This window comes from Orycteropus afer, unplaced genomic scaffold (genome assembly GCF_000298275.1).
Source record: "Orycteropus afer afer isolate SDZICR_OR568_19922 unplaced genomic scaffold, OryAfe1.0 scaffold00007, whole genome shotgun sequence".
Lineage (NCBI taxonomy): Eukaryota > Metazoa > Chordata > Mammalia > Tubulidentata > Orycteropodidae > Orycteropus > Orycteropus afer.
The window spans coordinates 14736648-14756679 of record NW_006921594.1 but is presented as its reverse complement, the minus strand read 5'-3'; the positions used below and the strand labels follow the sequence as shown (position 1 = coordinate 14756679).

The 20032-nt window shown below is 46.2% G+C and overlaps 1 protein-coding gene across 1 annotated transcript in view; it reads right to left on the bottom strand.

The window, feature by feature from the left end:
* Positions 1-469: 469 nt before the first annotated feature.
* Positions 470-20032, bottom strand: part of ATXN7L1 (ataxin 7 like 1) — a 311624-nt gene continuing 292061 nt past the window's right edge. The window contains exons 8-13 of the mRNA XM_042781464.1: positions 15869-16061; positions 11246-11367; positions 9516-9821; positions 5742-6687; positions 2431-2505; positions 470-511 (exon numbers count right to left, since the gene is read on the bottom strand). Of these exons, the coding sequence (XP_042637398.1) occupies positions 470-511; positions 2431-2505; positions 5742-6687; positions 9516-9821; positions 11246-11367; positions 15869-16061 (1684 nt within the window). The remainder of the gene's footprint in view (positions 512-2430; positions 2506-5741; positions 6688-9515; positions 9822-11245; positions 11368-15868; positions 16062-20032) is intronic.

Genomic DNA, 20032 nt, shown 5'->3' with positions numbered 1-20032 from the left:
TGTGAGTGGCAGGTGGGAGGGATGTGGGGGAAAGGACAAGGAAGAAAAGGAGCATTTCACATGCTAAAGTTCAAGAGTTTCAGGCGATGCCAACCTGGAACTGACATTCTGCCATATCTGCTCTCCATGGCTGGAGCAAAATGATGGTGCAATAGCAGCAGCAGAAGCTGGAGGAGTGACCTCAAATGCGGAAGAATGTATAAACTGGTAGCAAATGAAAGACAATGGAAACACAACACTGGTATCGTTTTCCGTAAATCTCGAATTCACGTTCTTTTTACCTTTCTCTTTTTCTTCAGAAATAAAAATTGGTCAGTTTTTTTTTTTTAAAAAGAAGAAAGGCCAGAGCCATAGGTAGGGCACAGGAAATTGCTCTCCCCAACCGCCCACTCCCTCCCTCCTCCTCTGCCAAGGCCTCCTGGTGGGATCAGGTGGCCAGGAATTGGTTTGGCAGTGACTTGTCCTCTGGTTATGGAAGAGTCCTTATCCTGCTTGTTCTGTTTGTGGTCTTCTAGGAAAGAAAGGAAAAGCTTGTCTCAAAATCAGACATTTTGGGTTGCACACCCAATTCAAGGACTGAACCTCTGTTTTCTCATCTATAATAAATGAGTGTATCCCATTTCTTGCATACGACAAAGGGCAGCTGCCCTGAGCAAATGAGACAGGTGTAAAGCACCCTAGAAATGTAAGGGAGCCACAGAGATCCCAGCTGTGGAGGAAAACACAGGGCAGATAGGTGACTCTTTCTGTTTAGAAAACAGTGATCTGTTTTCATTTTTTTTTTCTTTCCAGTAGCTCATTTTTTCCTACATAACCTATAGATGACATGGGAAATTAAGGTGGAAGGATAGTGTTGGGTTAACCACACGGGCTATGGAGACAGAGGCCATAAAGTTACTTAGCTGCTCTTACAGATGAAGTCCAGGCATCTTCATCTACAAAAAGCAGGATAATCATTTTGTCCTCTGAAGGATTACAAAGTTTTAAGGAAATAATGTATGTCAAGGGCTTATTAGCACAGCAGTGGCAGAGAAAAAGGCTGAACAAGTGGCAGCTCTTGTTATTATCATTACTGTTACACTTGTCAAGGCTGGCCACCAGCATCTGGGGCTCTAGGCAGGTGTACAGAGAGCTATGGACACATACTGTGTATGGTAAGGGTGAGACTGTGGTCTCCAGGTATGCTCGGCAACGCCTGCAGAAGGCCTGCCTTAACCAGAGGCAGATGCCCGAGCAGATGCCAGCCAGGTGATGGGCCACAGGTGCTCAGGCACAAAAAAGACACAATGACTCAAAAGGGTAAACAGACCCTCCTTCACCAATGAGTTTGTGTCTCACTAGGAGACACAAACTCTTTGCCCATAATCTGCACCGGAGATTAGCCAAGATTTGTAGGAAATGCCTAATGGGCAAAATGCAAACACAATGCAATCTGGTGTCTACAAAACCTCCAGCACATCTAAGGCAACATAACAACATAGTCATATATGTGTAAACTGTTTCCTACCATGTATAACATGCATAACCCCCCCCCATCGTATCTGCCCCCCCCCCCACTCCACTGGAGAAAAACACATATTCACTGGGCTGGTACACTGACTACCCTCACACCTCGAGTTTATGAAAACTCCCGAGTCTTTCCTGAATATTTCCACCCTGACACCACATTTTGAATGGGAATTAGGGCTTGGCTGTTGAGAAAGCATTGATTGACAGCTGCCATGGGCAAGGGCTTTACTCATTATTTCATTTTCAAGATAATCAGAGGTAGGCAGCAACTTTGCCATTTAACGGATGAAAAACCCAAGACTCAGAGAAGGAATATATCCAAGATCATCCAAACCAAAAAACCCACTGCCATCAAGTTGATTCTGACTCATAGTGACCCTACAGGACAGGGTAGAAGTGCCCCACAGAGTTTCCAAGGCTTAAAATCTTTATGGAAGCAGACTGCTGCATCTTTTTGCTGTGGAGCGGCTGGTGAGTTCGAACCGTCGACCTTTTGGTTAGAAGCCCAGCACTTTAACCACTGTGCCACCAGGGATCCTCATCTAAGATCATAGAGCTGGTTATAATAAAAACAATAATAACAGCAATGAACATATCTTGTACATTAACTATGTGCCAGGCATTTTCTAGAGGCTTTATGTGAATAAACTAATTCTCACAAAGACCATTTGGGGTGGGGGCCATTACTCTCCTCATTTACAAACGAGGAAGTGGAAACAAAGAGAAGTTAAGTGATTTGCTGAACGGCACACAGCTGGAAACCCAAAGGCCTCAGTTTGGAAGCTGGGTTGCTTAACTCCACAGTCCAAGCTGTTAACTACGACACCAGACTAGAGGCAAGATTTGTACCAGCGTCTGATCCCAACACCCACATGCTCCACTGTGTCGGTGACCCTGTGTGTTTTTTCCCCCATAACTTACCTGTCGGTTATGTCCTGGGCTGGATATGCTTGAAGGACTGGATTGTGAGAAAGCTAGGCTGCTATTTTTCCCAACCTGAAAGACACCAGTGAAGCCCTACTTAGACACAGGAGCCGGCTTGGGGAAGGTGCTAGGTGTGTCACTAGGGGGAAAGAAAGGGCCACCCCAGAGTGGTGCCAAGCTGATTCGAACTGGTGTTTCCATCTTAAATGGCAGAGAAAATGGGGATGTGTCAGACGGTGCGTTGCTGATGGTCCTCTCATCCCCAGAGAAGAGGGCTGCTGGGAGCTCTTAATTCGGCTTCTCCAGATGGAGACACTGCCAATTTCATGGACGGGAATGAAGGTGTCTGCTAGAGGCCCCACCACTCCAGGAGCATCTCACTCATCAAAGGCCAACTTTTCTACTTGTGGCCAGAGTCACACATGCTTATCTACCTCTGCCCCCCAGTCCCAGACTCATCTTGTTTCTAGTTCAGACTCCCTTGGACCACCTAGGACAATGTTTGGATCAGTTTTCGCTGCTAGGAGACCTAGCTCACACCCTGATATTCTTCAGAAAAATAACAAGATGGTGCGGGGCTTCCCCTCTAATTACCAGGGAAAACTCACTGCCATCGAGTTGCTGTCAAGTTGATCTGACTCAGAGTGACCCCTCCTTGGGTTTCTGAGGTGGTATCACTATGGAAGTAGGTCACCCAATCTTCCTTCAGAGGAGTGGCTGGGGGGTTTGAACCGCCAGCCTTCTGGTCAGCAGTCAAATGCCTTAGGCACTATGCTACCAGGGAAGGCAGGAAGATTTGCCTGAGGTGAGTTCCTAGGCAGCAGTACTCTGTGGTCATCGGGCTCTTTTGCCTTTCCCTGTAGTTGTTCTTGACACATGGACGGCAGCTCAAACCAGCCAGTGTCTGATACTGCCCCCATGTCCTTGCCATTAGCCAGTTTGTAAAGGCAGGTCCTGCCTTTGGTCTATCAACAGCCTGTCCTCTACATTATATGCCATTGCCTAAAGACACTTGCCTTACATTCTGAGTCTTATTTTTGCTCAAGTTAATACCTGTGTGGCCAATTCTGGCTTTACATTTACCAGACAATCAAATAAATCCCCAACTTGTCCCCAAAGCACATATTTATCTTGGATTTCTCAATCTCCTGCTATTTCCCAATCTCCTAACAGAACCAATCTGGACCCCAAAGGCCTTTGCCTTCCATCAACACCTGGAAATCACTGGTAGTGACCCCAGGAAAAGCCTTTTATCTGGCCTGGTGACAAGCTACTGGTATCTCCCTCATTAGAGAACCAATGCTGACTAGCCATGGGGCAGCCATTAAAGCCATCACTTTTTTTTATTTCCCTCCTAGTGAACACTCTCTGGTGGAGGCATGACTGCCCCTTTTGCCTCTGGTTTTGGCTGATTCACCATGTTTACTAAGCATTTCCTATGAGCCTGCAGACCAAAGAACCAACAAGCAACATGTACTCGGTATAGAGGCACCGCACTCACGGCATAGAGGCTAAGAGCCCAGACTCCAGAGCCAAACTGCCTGGGTTTAAATCCCAGCCCTAGCAGCTGTGTGACTTTGGACACATTGCTTAAATTTCCTGTGCCTCGGTTTACTCATCTGTAAAATGGGGGTTGTGGCTGTTAGTCGAGTCAGCTCTAGGGATAAGAAATAGCTGAAGGAGCCCTGGTGGTGCAATGGTTAATGGCAGTTTGAACCCACCCAGTAGCTCCATGGAAGAAAAGACTTGGTGATCTGCTCCCATGAAGATTCCAGCCTGGAAAACCCTATGGGGCAGTTCTATTCTGTCACGGGGTCACTGTGAATCGGGATCGACTCAATGGCACACAACAACAGGTAATCAGTAAATGACTTCGTGTATCTGAAGTACCTGGAAGAGAGCTAATCACATAAGTAAGTACCAGGTGCTTATTTATTTAGCTTTATCTAAAATGGATGAGGGACTCAGACACTTACTTTCTATTCAACGTGTGCCCTGCAAACAAGTGCAGTAGCACTGCCTGAGCTGTGAGCAATGCAAGGCAGGGCCCTGTGGGTGCTAACCCCCACCCTCACATCTGGAACTGGGGAGTCAGAATGGAGGGTGTGCCTGTGCCCACCAGGCTGACCTACGTCTCCCCCTCCTCTCACCTTAGCCTTGGTCTCCAGCTTGTCTGGCCTGTGAGTTCCAATCTTGCAGATGCTCATGTGTTTATCTGTAATTTGTGAATCCCTCTCAAGATTTTCTCTTGGTGAGGTTTTAACAATTCTCATCAACAGTGCCACAAAACAAGAAAACATATTTTTAACAACTGCCTTCCACTCCTCCAAAGTCTTCATTCCTATAGATAGGGGCAGGGCTTAGGGCTTGGCCAATGTCACCCTGTGGTGGCAAACCTCAGGCTGCTGCCATAGACAGCGTGGATACACAATCCTTACAGGTGGGTGGTACCTCCCACACTGTCTTGGTCCACGGAGACCACCAGGCTGGACCCTCCCCATCTTTGTGCTCTCCTCAGCTGCCCAAAGGGGACAAGAGTCTGAGGCGTGTGGTGGGCTTTCCTGGGAATTTTTCCCAACCTTAGGAGGAAGACTAAACTTGGGATGAGAACAGAGCTCAAGGGAAAGAAATACCACATCTCCCCAGCTTTCCCCACCATATACACCCGCATTTGTACAGTGTCACTAAACCCTCCTTTGCCAGTTTGCATGAGGTGTGCTTTTACTTTTGGAAGGAAGTTATATTGGGAAGAGGTAGCACCATAAAGTGAGAAAAGCAGTCCCTTGGGGGCCAGGACACACAGGCTTTGTCTTGACCCAACCACCCTCTAAGTGGGACCCTAGCTGCGTTGTCACATAACCTGCCCAGGCCTCAGGCGCCTCCTAAGGGGATTCCAATAGATCAGATAAACTTTTTAGCAACGGGACTCTTTAATTTAATAAAATCGTCCTCAGAACCTCAAGATATAAAATCGACAAAAGTGGAGTGGGGGACTCAGGATCTCTTGGTGCCTCAGTTTTGTCCTCTGTAAAATGGTGCTAATAATCATTCCAACTGCACTGGTTGCTGTGAAAAAGAGATGAGGCAATCTTTGTAAAGTGCTTAGAACAGTGCCTTGTACATAGTAAGAGCTACATAAAGTATCTGTTAAACAAACTGCTCTCAAAGCAGAGGGTGAACATTGCGGGTGGGGAAAACGGTGACAGGAGTCAAGGTTATGGCTAAGCAGGGGCGCTGCCCTGTTCCCCCTGCCCCCTAGAGCCGATGAAGGCAGTGCCAGGAGGGCCCTGGAAGGGTAGGTCCCTTACCTGCCGAGAGGAGGTGGTGTTAACGGGCTCGGGCACCGGTGCGAGAAGGTTGGGCGGGTTCTTTTTGTGAACGCTATTCATACCAGGCATTTTAGTGATTTTACAGGCTTTGCTACTAGAACTTGAGTTCTTACGCTTTTTTCCTTCTGATTTGTCAAAAGAGAGGGGCAGAGAAGACCCGGCATTGTGTGAGGCCAGGTCCCCCGCGTGGGGCGTAAGGGAGGGCGCCGAGAGGGGACAGGAGTCACTGCTGCCGCCCACCGTGCCCACACGCCTCACTGAGTCCGTGGGGCCACCGGCCAGCGAGGTCCGTCCTGAGGGCTCCAGCTTGGCACTGAGTGGGCTCACCCCATTGTTGGTGTTGTGCACAGACAGACTGTTATAGGAAGGGGCCGCCTGATAGGAGTTCAAAGCTGAACTGGCATTCAAAACACAGTTCTTTTTGTGGGGCCCTGATAATGGAGACGAGAGGGATGTCTGCAAGGATAATGAGGAGGAAGAAGAGGAGGAAGTCGAAGACTGTGGCTTCCTCTTTTTGTTACTTGGAGACTCGTCGCTACGGGCGGACAGGTCTTTGACTTTTGAGGATTTGCTGGTTTTGGTTTTGGATGGCTTGTGGGATGGGGAAGGGATGACGGCTGGTATCGGGGACACAGCAGAGGGGGCCTTGAAGGTTGAGTCCATGATGCTGAGGGTTGCAGCCACATGAGGGAAAGCTGTGGTGTGTGACATGAGGGCGCTCGGGTCCGGCGATGTCACAAAAGCTGCGTTTGAGAGCATAGCGGATGTCATTATGTAAGAAGAGGTGAGTCTCGAACTGATGGGAGCTGAAGGAAGATACACGGCACTGGGGTTGCTGAAAGGCTGTAGGACGGATGCCGGAACGGGGGTGGTGATGTGGGCTGCTGGCGAGGGCATGGGGCTATCTGCCGCAGGAGGGATCTTCCTAAATGCGAGAGAAGAGTGAAAGAGAAACAGTGAGAAACAGGGCTTGTGTGGTTCGGGAGGCTCCGATTGTTTGGGCATCAGGGCTACAGAGGAGACCCCGGCAGAACCAGACTATGGAAAATGAAGCCTTGAAGGATGGTAAAGTCTGAATTATGGCCCTTCCTTATGGCTTTCCCAATGCAACACCCAGCAACCTCTTTTTAAATACTTTCAGGTTCCCAGGTTTTATTCTCCATGCCTGGATACTTGACAATGGCCGAGTTGGGTTCATGAATAAAAGGCAAATGTTATTTAGAACATAAATTTCCCCAATAAGCATCCTGTCCTGCCCCCAGTTTTAACAGTGATGGAGGTGTTATTTTAATGGGAAGTGGTCAATTCACTTAGGTCCTGGCTTGAAGGAAGAAGTGTGAGGAAAGAGCTTTATCATCTGCACAGGTGGGCTAACACTTTCTCCCTTCCTCATGGCAGCCTTGACCCACTGGCCCTCAGGGCCCCCAGCGTCCTCTATATCCCTGCTTTCCTACCCTACTCTAGGCTGGGAATAGCCCTCTCCTCACAGGCCAGCACCCTTTTGCAGTCTATAACCTCTGGTTTCTTCTGTGGAAAGGCATTTCCATGTTGGCTTATAGCCATTGGCTCCTGTTGGCCCAGCTATGGTGGCTTCAGGGCAGTGGGGGCTCAGGGACTTGGGAGATGATACAGATGCCAAGTTACCCGTATCATACTCAGAACTGATTCCCCCCACCCCTACTCACCCTATCCCGCCCAGCTGTTCCCCAGAGGAGCTGTAACTGGGACAGGGCTGCTCTTCACCAGCTCTTCATGTCCCTGTAAGTAAGGGGTGAGAGTGCAGGAACCTTCATGTGTCCAGAGAAGGGGATCAGGAGCCTCTAGTTTGTTCTGAAGATAAATGCAGGATATGGGCAGGAAGAGGACATACGGACAGGGGAGAGTCTGAAAGCAGACATCCTGCCTCCTACACTGTGCAGCCAAGGCCAGCACCTTGCAGGTTGCTCTGGGGGCCTCCCTGCCAACCTTACCTTTGGTGCTGGAAACAGCTGCCAGTTTCAAACCATGGCCTGGGTCACTGTTGTTGCCACTCTGGGGGCTGGGAGGAGGCCCAGGGACTTTGAGGTCACCATTTGTGCCTGATTTTGCAGGAAAGGGCACTAACACCAGGATCCAAGTGAATATCTTCAAACTGATTCTTTCCTATTTCTCACCTTGCTCTCCCTCTTTCCCCTGAAAATAATGTTCAGATTGTTGGGGCTCTCCGAGGAGCCCTGGTGGGGCAGTGGTTAACCACTTGGCTGCTAACTCAAAGGTAGGCAGTTCAAACCCACCAGCTGCTCCACGGGAGAAAGATGAGGCAGTTCAAGACTACAGCCTTGGAAACCCCACAGGGCAGTTCTACCCTATCCTATAGGGTCGCTGTAAGTGGGAACTGACTCGACGCTAATAGCTTTGGTTTTGAGGGGCTTGCAGCAATTAGGAACTAGCTTCCCCTCTCTGAAAGGAGCCCCTGAAGGGGGACTAGCCTGGATAAGGTGTGAGACAGGATCTTACATAGTCCCTTCTTTTCTCTGGAGGCTACCCTCCCAGCTGTGGCGTCAGGAATAAGAGCTAGAGAACTCTGGAGAAAGCCCCATTGAGAAGTAAATGTCCCTCCTAGTACTCTCTTTGAAGATCCCGCTTTCTACCTGCCCCTTTGGTGAAGCCTGTGGCTTCCATCTTTAGGGTGAGATCTGGAGGAATGCTTAAATACAGAAGCACAGCATCCTTGAAAATGTCAGACCAAGGACATCCAATGTAAGAGAAAAATGTCACCAAACCCACAGTAACCACGATGGCATTTGAGAATTTACTTTTCCTCAAGCCTAAAGGATGTAAAAGGTCCTGTGAGTACTAAACAAGGTGCTCTCTAAATTCTGTTGCAATGATGAATGAGCGACCGAATGATGGATGAATGGGTGGGTGGATGGGTGAGCAGGTGAATTGTCAGCAGCCACACAACCGTATTGTCAGGGACTTTGCATGCTGGGCAAGGACTCCCACCTAATCAGACCAGAAAGGCCTGAACACATCCTAAGGACTGTCTGGCACTGCACAACCCTCTTCCTGATAGGGCTGGGAGCATTTCAGTGTGAGAAGTTAGCAAACTTTCCCTCCTGTCTGATGCCTTGCTGTGCATTACAGGCAACGCAGTCAATCTTTCCTTAACTAAAATTTCCTTACCAGCCAAGGCACAGGAAGAAATACATGGGGTAGAAGGCTTGGCAGTTACTTGTAATACAAAGTTATTTGCAAATACCAGATGGCTCATTTAGAGCAGACCCCAATCAGTGACCTTAAGTGGGATCTACTTTTAATGCCTCAATGTATAATGGTCCAATCAAGTAATATAAATTCATGCTTCAACTTGCTGAAGCAGGGTTCGACTAGCAGAGCTGAAGTGGGGTTGAAGTCCTAAGTCTTACCTGGCTGACACTGAGGTAAGGGGTGGGTGTTACTTTTCAGCATACTTTCTATCCTTTTCCTTCCTATCTCCATTAATCTTAAGTGGGTACCAGGGGTGAGCAGGGAGCAGGGGAGGAGCATGTGGACAGCTCCCTGTCCCCCGGGAGCCCCTTCACCCCATGCTAAGCTGTCTATGTGTTTTTCTAGGTGCCAAATAGCAGTGGATTCCAGCTGTGTGGGCTGTGCCCAGGGTGAAACATTGCACACTGGCCTAGGGAAGTCGCATACAGAAGCCCACAGATGCAAATAGATGACTGACAGTGCCCCTCCGCCCCTGCCAGCTGGCACAGAGGTCCAGATGCTGACCTGGCTGAAAGAGAATACTGTGTTGGCGTCTCCTGATGCAGAGTTAAATGCTTGTTAAAGAAAAAAGAGTCTTGGCCGTTCCTTTTCTTCCTAATGTCTTCCATGCCCCCATCGGCTGCCATCCCTCCGGGTTCGGGCCCGTCGGGGCCTGGGGTTTGGGCAGCGAGGTTGAGAGGGCAGCGGGGCGCTACGCTCTCCAGAGTTGACACCCAGGCAGCCCCAATGTTGCTCAGTGACAGCAGATTGGTTAGGCAAGTCCTGAAAAGGGGGGAGGGACCTGATGCCCTGTGGCTTGGGCTTCTGTGCCTGAGGAGGAAAGGAACATGGAGCTTGAGCTGACAGGACACCAGGTAGCGAAATACAGATCAACACATTCCTGCCACGTGTCCAGGATTTTTACACTTCCATAACAAAGGAGAGCAAAGAGCTGCTGGATAAATAATCAAATCACTGAGAACCAGGTCACCCCACATGCTGCAGCAATTGATTGCTATTTTGAGTGGATGCAGGTGCACCGAGGGTGCCTTTCAGAAGCACAGGGCAGTCACTGAGATGGAAGAAACGATAAGCTTCTCTTGTGGCCCTTTCCGACTTTACATGAAGTGTCAACATTTGGTCCTGAGCCTGTTATGAGAGTTTGCTGCAGACTCGAAGGAAACTTATTCTAGAAGCTCAACTCTGGAAACTCTTGGGAATGACGATAAAAAGGAGCCAAGGTGCCATAGCTGCCTGGGGAAGGGGGGCTGGAAACATGGGAGAGAGGCAGGTTTTGAAATTTGCTCCCACTCCTACCCAAGTACCCTCCTATTCCTCAGGAAGGCCTTCCTTGCCTGAGCTGGGCTTTCCTGGGGGCAGGGTAGGGGTTGGGAATCTCAACCACTCCTCATTGCTGGTGGCCCTCCTGGATCATCTGGGCCTAGGCTGAAGCCACACATAATTCTAATGGATTATGAAATCTTGAACACACCTTTCTAGGGGTAGGGGGTGGGGGACCCCACAGCCTGGCCTGACATTATCAAGTGGCAGAAAAGGCAGCTATTGATGTGCAGTAGGTGAGAGAATGTAGGCCTGTCATTCCTTCACTAGCATTTTACCCAGAGCGGAAGGTCTCTTTATAGTTTTGAACCTCCTATTAAAATGTAAATACACTGGGAAGTGTTGGAGGAAAAAGGGACCTTAAAGAAATGGAAAACAAGTCAGGATTCAGGATAGAAAGAAGTATGAGCAGAGGTGAGGAAGGGTTGCTAGGGAGGTGGGAAGGGCCAAAGACAAACTTCACAGTACTGCCTAGGATCTGCCCTGTTGGCAACTGTCCGCGTTTGTTCACAGGACATTAAATAATTAGAAACTGGTCTGTAGGGTTAGTGTTAGTGTTAGTGTAGTGTACATCACAAACAGAAGCAAATTATGCATATCCTTACACATTATTAGTCATAATAAAAAGGTCCCTTCACATAAGTAAACCAGATCTTATCTAATGTAATTTTTCTTAATTTAGAAGATTACCAATACAAAAATGATCCCCACAAAAAGAAAAAGCAGACAACACCCCAGATGGGCACATCATTAAGAAGAGCTGACATTTAAGAGTTAATCATGAATCCTAATTCCAGAATTGTTTTGTTCATTGAAAAGCCAACCCCCTGACATTTACTTAGAAAGTTAGGGCCCAGATAACTATGGGGCAGCTCTGATCTGAAATTGCCCAGCACCCACTCACGCTCACTTACTTCCACATCTGTGAATTCAAGTGTTTCTCTACCATGGAGTTTAGTGCGAATCGAAAACGATCCCATCTTCTATCAAACACATAGTACCCTCGTCCCATGAGGCGACTCCCAAATGAGCAAAACTGTGAGGAACAAAAACATTTTAATTTTGATTACAGGTTAATAAGCTAATACAAAGCATGCAGAGAGAATAACATTTGCATAAAAACACACAGGGGCACAATTTTACTCAAAATAAAGAAGCAAATAGTACTAAAGCCAAAAATATTTCTGTGGTGTTTCAGAACAAGCGCTAGGGTGTCTGCAGAACCTCACATTATAACCCAACAATAGCTGCATTCAATTTTCTGTGGCACTGAGGCCTAAATGCTCTACTCCTGGGATTGAGCCAGCATTTTAAGTTAAAAAAAAAAAAACAAAACAAAAACCCAGAAAACCCAACAACCAGTAGCCAGGGGGGCGGTTTTCAGCACCATCTGCTCACATCGCATCATCCATCTTCTCAGGCAATTCTGTGGCTCCCCGTTTCTCCTCATGGCGATGGGAGCTGCTTGTTCTGGTGTTCAAGGTCTTCTGCCAGCCGGTCACACATTTCCTATCTGATGTCAACAGAGCCACTTCATTTCCAAGTAGGCTAAATGCTTTCCTCTCCAAGTCCCCACCTCCTCTGATCCTCCCATTAGCACTTTCAAGCCCTGGACACTTTATTGTCGCCAAGCTTTCACTCGTGCTGTTTCCTCTGCCTGTCAGTGTCCTTCCCTCTCCTCTCTGCCAATCCCAATTCTACGCTTCTGTTGGTGCCCTAATGAAGACCCTGATTTTCTATGACTTTTATTGGGTTAAAGGTGGTGCAGTGCCTAAGGCATTTGCCTGCTAACCAGAAGGTTGGTGGTTCAAACTCATCAGCCACTCCATGAAGGAAGACCGGGCAATATACTTCTGTAAAGATTTACTGCCCCAGAAACCCAGTGGGGGTTGCTATGAGTCCGAATGGACTCAATGGCAGTGGGTTTGGTTTTGATTTTAAGTGGGCGAGTGGTTTGTGATTGGCTGTGAACCTAAAGGCTGGCAGTTTGAACCCACCCAGTGGCACTATGGAAAAAAACCTGGCAATCTGCTTTGGTAATGATTACAGCCAAGCAAATGCTATAGGCCAGTTCTATTCTGTAACACATGAAGTCGATTACAACACATGGCAATGGGTTTTGGGTTTGGTGTTGGTGTCTGATTAACCTTCCCACCTTGACTCCCCCATAGCACATCCTACTGCATACTTGATTCTCAATGACCTTAGAGTCACTGCATTGCTGCTTCTGTTCCATATGACATCTGATGCATCTGGCTAGATTATAAATAACAATCCATAATGGCCAGGGACCCTATTCTCTTCCTCCTCCTCAGGCTGATGATAATAGGGGTCTGGGCTAAAGAATGGACAAGGGAGACAAGGTCCCAGAAAATGTGTCAAGTAAACATTATATTTCCAACATGTGGTTAAAATGTGAACATTCAGATGCTTAATAAATAGTGTTTGATTATGATGTCAGGACCAACAGAAGACCAGTGAACAGAAACGCAAGATGCAGCCTGTGAAAAGGTGACATTTGGCTGGTTGAGAGTTCAGGCGAGCCTGCAAATGACTCTATAACTCAAATGCAGCTTCACTGCCTTCCTCCAGGCTTCCCAGCAGCTCCCTGGCCTCCATCCCAGGCACAGTGCTTGACTGGCACTCGTTCCACAAACCTTCCTGGAACCAGCCTTCTGGAATAGGTCTCAGGAGAAAATGCAAGACCTTCCCTTTGTTCTGTTTTTGCTTCTGCTTTGGGGGTTTTGCATTAAAATTCTGCCACCCATCAAACCTTGTTGTACTTATGGAAAACACTGTTCTGCACCTTTACACTAAGTGTTAACTGACCAAGCAAGAACACCTGCAAAGGGAATTCTCCAGCATGGAAGCTGGCCCCCAGCAGCATGTGGGAGCTGTTCCAGGCCCAGACCAACATTTCTTCTTTTATCCCAATTACTCAAAACACACTGAGTTGACTGTTCATTGCAAAAAAATGATTTAATGTATCAACTGACCATAAGAGAAAGGACAAAAGAAGGAAACAAATCTATGGCCTTTCCATTTTAATCAGCAAAACATTAAGGGCATACAACTCCTCCAGGCCCAAAGTGAGCTAACCCACTGGCCTGGCAGGTTTTCATTGGGACAAATGTCTTGATGTACTTAAGAGGCTGGCCTTCTGATGGCGCCTTGTCTGTTTCAGACTTGGATGCCCAGACACCTTTTTGTCTTTGATGCCAATGTTTCAAATTCACTACAAATGCAATACTGACCCCAAGAGGCTGCTGTTTCCAGTCAGCATATCATGCCTTCAGCATATCATGCCTTCAGCATAGTGTAGACCCTCATGGCACTGGCCACTGCGGCAGACCCTTTTGGTTGCCAATCTCATCAATGGCCACCCCACTCCCACCTCTCCTCACCTTTTTCTTTATTATTGTTATGTAAATATTTTATTGCGTTCTGGATAAAATATACATAGCAAACGAGGTTCTCATTTAATAATTTCTATACACATCATTCAAGCTCTGGTGGCAGAGTGTCAAAGGCATTTGACTGCTAAGCAGCAGGTTAGTGGTTCAGACCCACCAGCTACTCTGTAGAAAGAAGACTGGGCAATCTACTTCCGTAAAGATTTACTGCCTCGGAAACACAAAGGGGGTCACTATGAGTCAGAACTGCCTCGATGGCAGTGAGTTCAGTTTGGTTTCTCTTCTTATACATATCATTCAGTGACACTGGTTACGTAATTTGCACAATGTGTCAGCAGCTCATTCTGTCCATTCTGTCTCTATTATCCCTCTTTACCTTCTCATCTTTGGTAGAGGGTCAATGTGGACCATTAATTCTCATTTAGAGGACTGTTTAGAGGAGCACTCATGGGTGATGCTAATTATTTTATGAGCCACTCAAATAGGTGATAGGTCTTTTGGCTGATAGTTGACCCCTGGGAGTGGTTTGTTCCAAGCTTAATAGGTGAAAGGCTTGGGGGTTCATATAGTCTCTACTGGTCCAGTAAGTCTGGCTTTTTTTTTTAGTAATTTGAGTTTTGTTCTATATTTTTCTCCCATTCTAGCCAGGCCCTCACCTTTTTCTTGCTAACAGACTCACACTTTTGTTCAGGTGGCTGACATGGAGCAGTGAGCAGGGAAGGTAGGTTGGCTGGTTTCAGCCTGTGGCACTGCCTTACCATCCTTCTCTGTCCCTGGGTGGTCTTGGGGTGGACATGTGACCCATTTCTGGCTAATGCAGATGTAAGGGGAGATCTGCTGGGGGATTCATAAGAAGAGTTTTCTTCCTTGACATAAGACAGCATCTTAGAAGAAGAAGGCCCCTTCTGGTTGTCCCTTTCCATGTTTGTGCCATCCTGCTTAGAATACTACTGGTAAGGATGTGGTTTCAGAGCTGTAGCAGATATAGTGAGACCTTGCAGGAAAGGCCAAGGGGGTTCCAGATAACTCTCCCTCAGCCCCATGACATTGTGGACATGCTGAGCCAACCTTGGAACTCTAGACTTCTGGTCAGGTGAGATAATTACATGAACTTATCACATAAGTCATGTGAGTTGAGTTTTCCATTACTGGCAGGCAAAGATATGCCTACTATGACAATTACCTAGTTCTTAAATATGTGTGTACTGGCCAAGAGGCAGAGGCTAAGCCTATGGGTGAGCCACAAGTAGCCATTGCTCCAAAAGCAGGAAGCGAATTTGTCCTTCAGCATGGATAAAAGGGAGGAGGGACTCATTCTAATGGACGCAAGACTGGTTTCTCTTTTATGATCCACAAGATTGAGGGACACTCAAAGCTAACCCTGGTGGGCTCAGGCTGGCACCAGAGCAAACCTACCTGCACTTGGGTTCCATGAGGGTAGCACCAGGCCTCCTCAAGAGCTCACAGAGCAAACATACACAAGCCTCCAGTTCATGTCTCCTCTATTCCCCACCTTGATTCCAATGACCTTCCAAATTGTTCAAGTGGACTCTTTCAATTGGGCAGAAAGCACCCTTTTGGTTAATCAGCAATCATGCTGACATGAAATGTTTCCTCCTTCCCTCAACACACACACATACACCCAGATACACACACACTCACTACTTCTAGTGCCATATGGCCACACTTCCTAATTACAATAAAACATAGAACCAACCAGGGCTGCACCTGGCACACTGCTAAGACAGATGATTTCCAGAGCAGGTAACCAGACGGACTCTTGAAACCAGAGGCTCTGTTTTTAGATGGGTGACAACCAGAAGGTCAGCTCCCAAGTGCACTTTACATAAACACCATTTCTCAAACATTCTCGCTTCAAGGTGGATCACAAACACTCAGGTGTTTCAAGGATTACCATCAGGCTGGGAGCCCTTTTCTTTCTTTCTGTGATGTTCAAAGGTATTTCTAAGACAATCATTCAACCTCAGGGTAAGCCTTTTCATAGCACACGGTGGCTGGCAGCCTCTCCTTAGGAATGCATGCTGTCTGGCACGACCAACTAAATGCCTGCAAAGCACAGGGGAAAAGGAAAGAAAGGCACAGAAGGAAACAGATGAGGCCTACCGCAAGAGGTCTGGGATGGTGTGCAGAGAACTGACAGTCTAACTTCTCGGCTTCCTCGGTTCCGTCCATCTCCCCCTCATCACTGGACAGTCGACTGGCAAGGTCACCTCCAACAGGAGCCAGAGGGGGTTCTGGAGTGTAGCCACTGTGATTTGAAGATGCGCTGCTACTTATGCTATTTGCAGATGATGGTCTAGGGGCAAGAGGGGGTGACAAAACAGTCAACATTCCTGAGGTAGCAACATCCACCTAGTTTAAGGGACCTCAGAAAATATCCCAGTTCACCTTCCTGATACATCAGGGAGGACAGGTCGACAGCAAACTTGCACAAGGGAAAAATTAAGGCTAAGAGGTTAGTAGTGACTGCTCTGGCAGTGATCCAGAAGAGTTGAGGTTCTGTCCTAATGTCTGCCCCTGGGGGCAGCAGAACACAGGCACCAGAGAAAACCATAACAGTGAAACTGAATGTAAAATACACAATGTGGCAGTGAGTGAATTTCACCGGAAACTTCTCATCTGTGGATTCAGTTACAACTATCACCCATTGGCAGTTAAATAACACATCTAGATGCTTCCTTTTGGAAGTGGAAACCCTTTCACTGTGCATGGACATATAATTGGGAAAGTGATGGGACAATCAACCAGGTAAACCAGTTCAAACCAATCAATAAAATATCAATGACCAAGAAAGATGGCCCCAGGAACAGGACACATTCTTTGCTATTAAACTAGGATTTTATGAAACTGTTAACACACTGGCCCAAAAATGGATCTTGTGTTGGGCTCACAAATTTGTTCGTTAACAGCTATGAATGTTTCAAGCCACATGTAGTTTAACTGTATCTTCTGAGGATCCATGTGCTCATTTATTTTCTGAAAAGACATTTTAACCACTGCCTGGCATGGCTGGCTCATAGAGGTGCTGAGGAACTCTTTTTCTGATTGAAGGAATGACTGAACTCCATTTATGTAAAACAATCTAATCAGTCTCATCTCAGTTATGGCTGTTGTTGTTAGGCACTGTCTGTTGAGTCACTTTTCAACTCATAGTGACCCCACATGAGTTCTACAGAGTGGAACTGCCCCGTCAGGTTTTCTAGTTTGTAATCTTTATGCAGACTCCCAGGTCCTTCTCCTGAGACGCTGCTGGGTGGGTTCGAACCACCAAACTTTTGGCTAGCAGCCAAACGCTTAACTGTTATACCAGAGGTCTCTCAATTAGGGCTAAACCTATGGTAAAGCAATGTCACAGAAGAGGTGGCACTATGCGTTTCCTAAGTAGTAAAGCGAAACAAAACAAGGCAAAAACAAAAACAAAACAAAGATATTCATAAGAGTAGGTGAGTTAGAAGAGAACAGTCATAGTGAGTTCTGAGTAGTTTTTACCACCTCACCTTCAAGTGATTGACCATGGAAAGGTGGCAAAGACAGGGAGAAAAAGGTTTGGAAAAAAAAAAAAAAACACCTTGTTTCCTGCTTTCTGCTTTTAGAGGCATCCCAAAGTCACATGAAGCACCACAGTGACTCGTCACCCTCTCTCTCATTGCACCCTGGATTCTCTGTTGCTCTGAAATTGCTATCAGTCTCAAACACCAGATTACAAAAGCACAGTTATTCAAAAATAAAGCCACAGGTAATTTTTCAGCCTCAAAATTAGTCTGACAATTTATTAATGACTGTCACCTTCCCATTCTTATAAAAAGAAAGATGCTATTGCTTTGTATGTTTAAAGTCTGGAGTCCAGAGAACACATCTCTACAGGGTGCTCCCTTCTGCATTGGGAGAGGCAACACCATAATTGTCTGCTATAGCTGAAAACTGAAACTGTAGAACGATTTAGAGGACACTGAAATATATGAAGAAAGCAAACAGCATCCTTAATCCTGCCACCCAAGATCAAGTGCTCTTAGCATTTTGGTTTACATCCTTCCAGAGTTTTTAAAAAACTTTTTATTGTGATTTGGGTGAAATTTTACAAAGCAAATTGGTTTTTCATTCGACAATTCCTACTTTGATTCGTGACACTGACTCCCATCTCACGATGTAACAGCGCTCTTCCCACTTCCACCCTGTGTTTGCCACTTCCCTTCATCCTTCTTCCTATCCCTTCCTGCCTTCTGACCTTTATACCCGGGCAAATGCTACCCCTCTGATCTCATAAAGTCGGTTGTTCGAAGGAATGCGTAACTCCTTGGTGTATTATTTTTCACCTTATATGACTGTCTATTGTTCGGCTGAAAGTTGGGTCATGGGGATGAGGTACCCTTGAAGAGTATCTACAGGCCATAGTTTCATGGGTTCCACCAGTCTCTATCAGACCAGGAAGACTGGTCTTTTTTTTTCATTATTATTATTATTTTGAGTTTTGTTCCACATTTTTCTCCCATTCTGTCCAGGTCCTCTTATAGTGAATGATCTCTTTCAGACTGGTCGGCAGTGGTTGCCAGGCACCATCAAATTCTGGTCGCATGGTCCTGGAGGCTGGGGTGTGCATGGTCCATTAGTCCTTTGGACAAATTGTTTCCATATGACTTTGATTTTCTTCACTCTTCTTTGCTCCGGACGGGGAGAGACCAATAGTTGCATCTTAGATGGCCACTCATAAGCTTTTAAGATACCAGTTGCTATTTACCATAGTAGGATGTAGTACACTGTCTTTGTGGACTATGTTATGCCAGTTGACCTTGATGTTTCCTGAGTCCTTTCAGGTTTCTTTATTGTGCATATATATGCATGTATGCATGTGCCTTTTTAAGCAAAAACTGGACCACATTGTACATACTATTTTGAGACATGTTTTTTTTTTTTTTTTAAAAAAACCCAAAACTAGCAATGTAGAAATCTTTTCATGTCAGTAAATACAGAATATATCATTATTTTTCATATTCCACAGTGTTCCATAGTATACCAAAATCAAACTCACTGCCAGCGGAGTTGGATCCAACTCATAGCAACCCCTCCTTGGGTTTCTGAGGCGGTATCACTACGGAAGCAGATTGCCCAACCTTCCTTCCAAGGAGTGGCTGGTGGGTTTGAACTGCCAGCCTTCTAGTTAGCAGTCAAGTGCCTTGGGCACTACGCTAGTATAGATATATCATAACTTATTTAACTATTATTCTACTGATGGACATTGAAATTGTTCCCAAACTTCCTAACAGGCTCTTTCTGAAGCCTTCTACACCCTGTCCTGTTAGTGATGAATGGCAGCTGGATTTTGTTAAGAATGGTAACAGTATTATGGTTATATAGAAAAATATTTTTTAAAGATGCACTTGGGAGTCTTTAGAGGTAAAATGTCATGATATCTGCAATTTACTTCAAAATATATCAGAAAAAAAGTATAAATGAAGAAAATACAGCAAAATATTAACATAACAAGTATTAAAACTAGGTAATGGGTATGTGGTTGTTCATTGTACTAGTGTTTCTACTTTTCAGTACAAAATTTCATAACAGAAAGTTTGGAAAAAAAAAACCGAAAGAAAAGAAAATGAGCTGGTTGTGCAGGTATGTGTAAGAGAGTGGCTAAGGAATGTCCTGTTAAAAATGGCAGGTGGATCTCACACATTTCTCTCTCTCCAACCCCAAATCCCACTGTAATGACAATAAAGGGTTAAAAAAAGGTATTAGCCCTGAAGAAGAAAGAGTTCAGCTGAGAAGATGTGGTGCTGGTTTATGGAGATGACTTCCCAACACCCATTTAAACCCTAAGCAAGTAACAGAAATCTCATTTATATTGATAATGATTCAGAAAAAGACATAAGAAATAACAGAAAGTGAGTTTTTTTTGGGGGGTGGGGTGGGGAAGGGAGTGGTACTGAGGGCCTTCTGGAAAGATTTTTTCTCACTTTTGCAAAGGGCACAAGGAAGAAGTGAACCCCACCTTCATCTAGACCTTGTTATATCTGGATGTGCCTAGAACTACCACAGCCATCCTGTTACGGACTTTGAGGAAAAAACAAAACAATGAAGAGGGTTGAATGAAAGAAGGGCAAGAGAGCCAACTCCTGACCTGTCAGGCCTGGTGTCCCTTTATCTCTGGCTAAGAAATTTCCTAATTATGTAAACCTTTGGTAGTCTAGGAGCTCTGGTGGTGTAGTACCTAAGGCATTTGACTGCTAACTAGAAGGCTTGCAGTTCAAACCCACCAGCCACTCCTCAGAA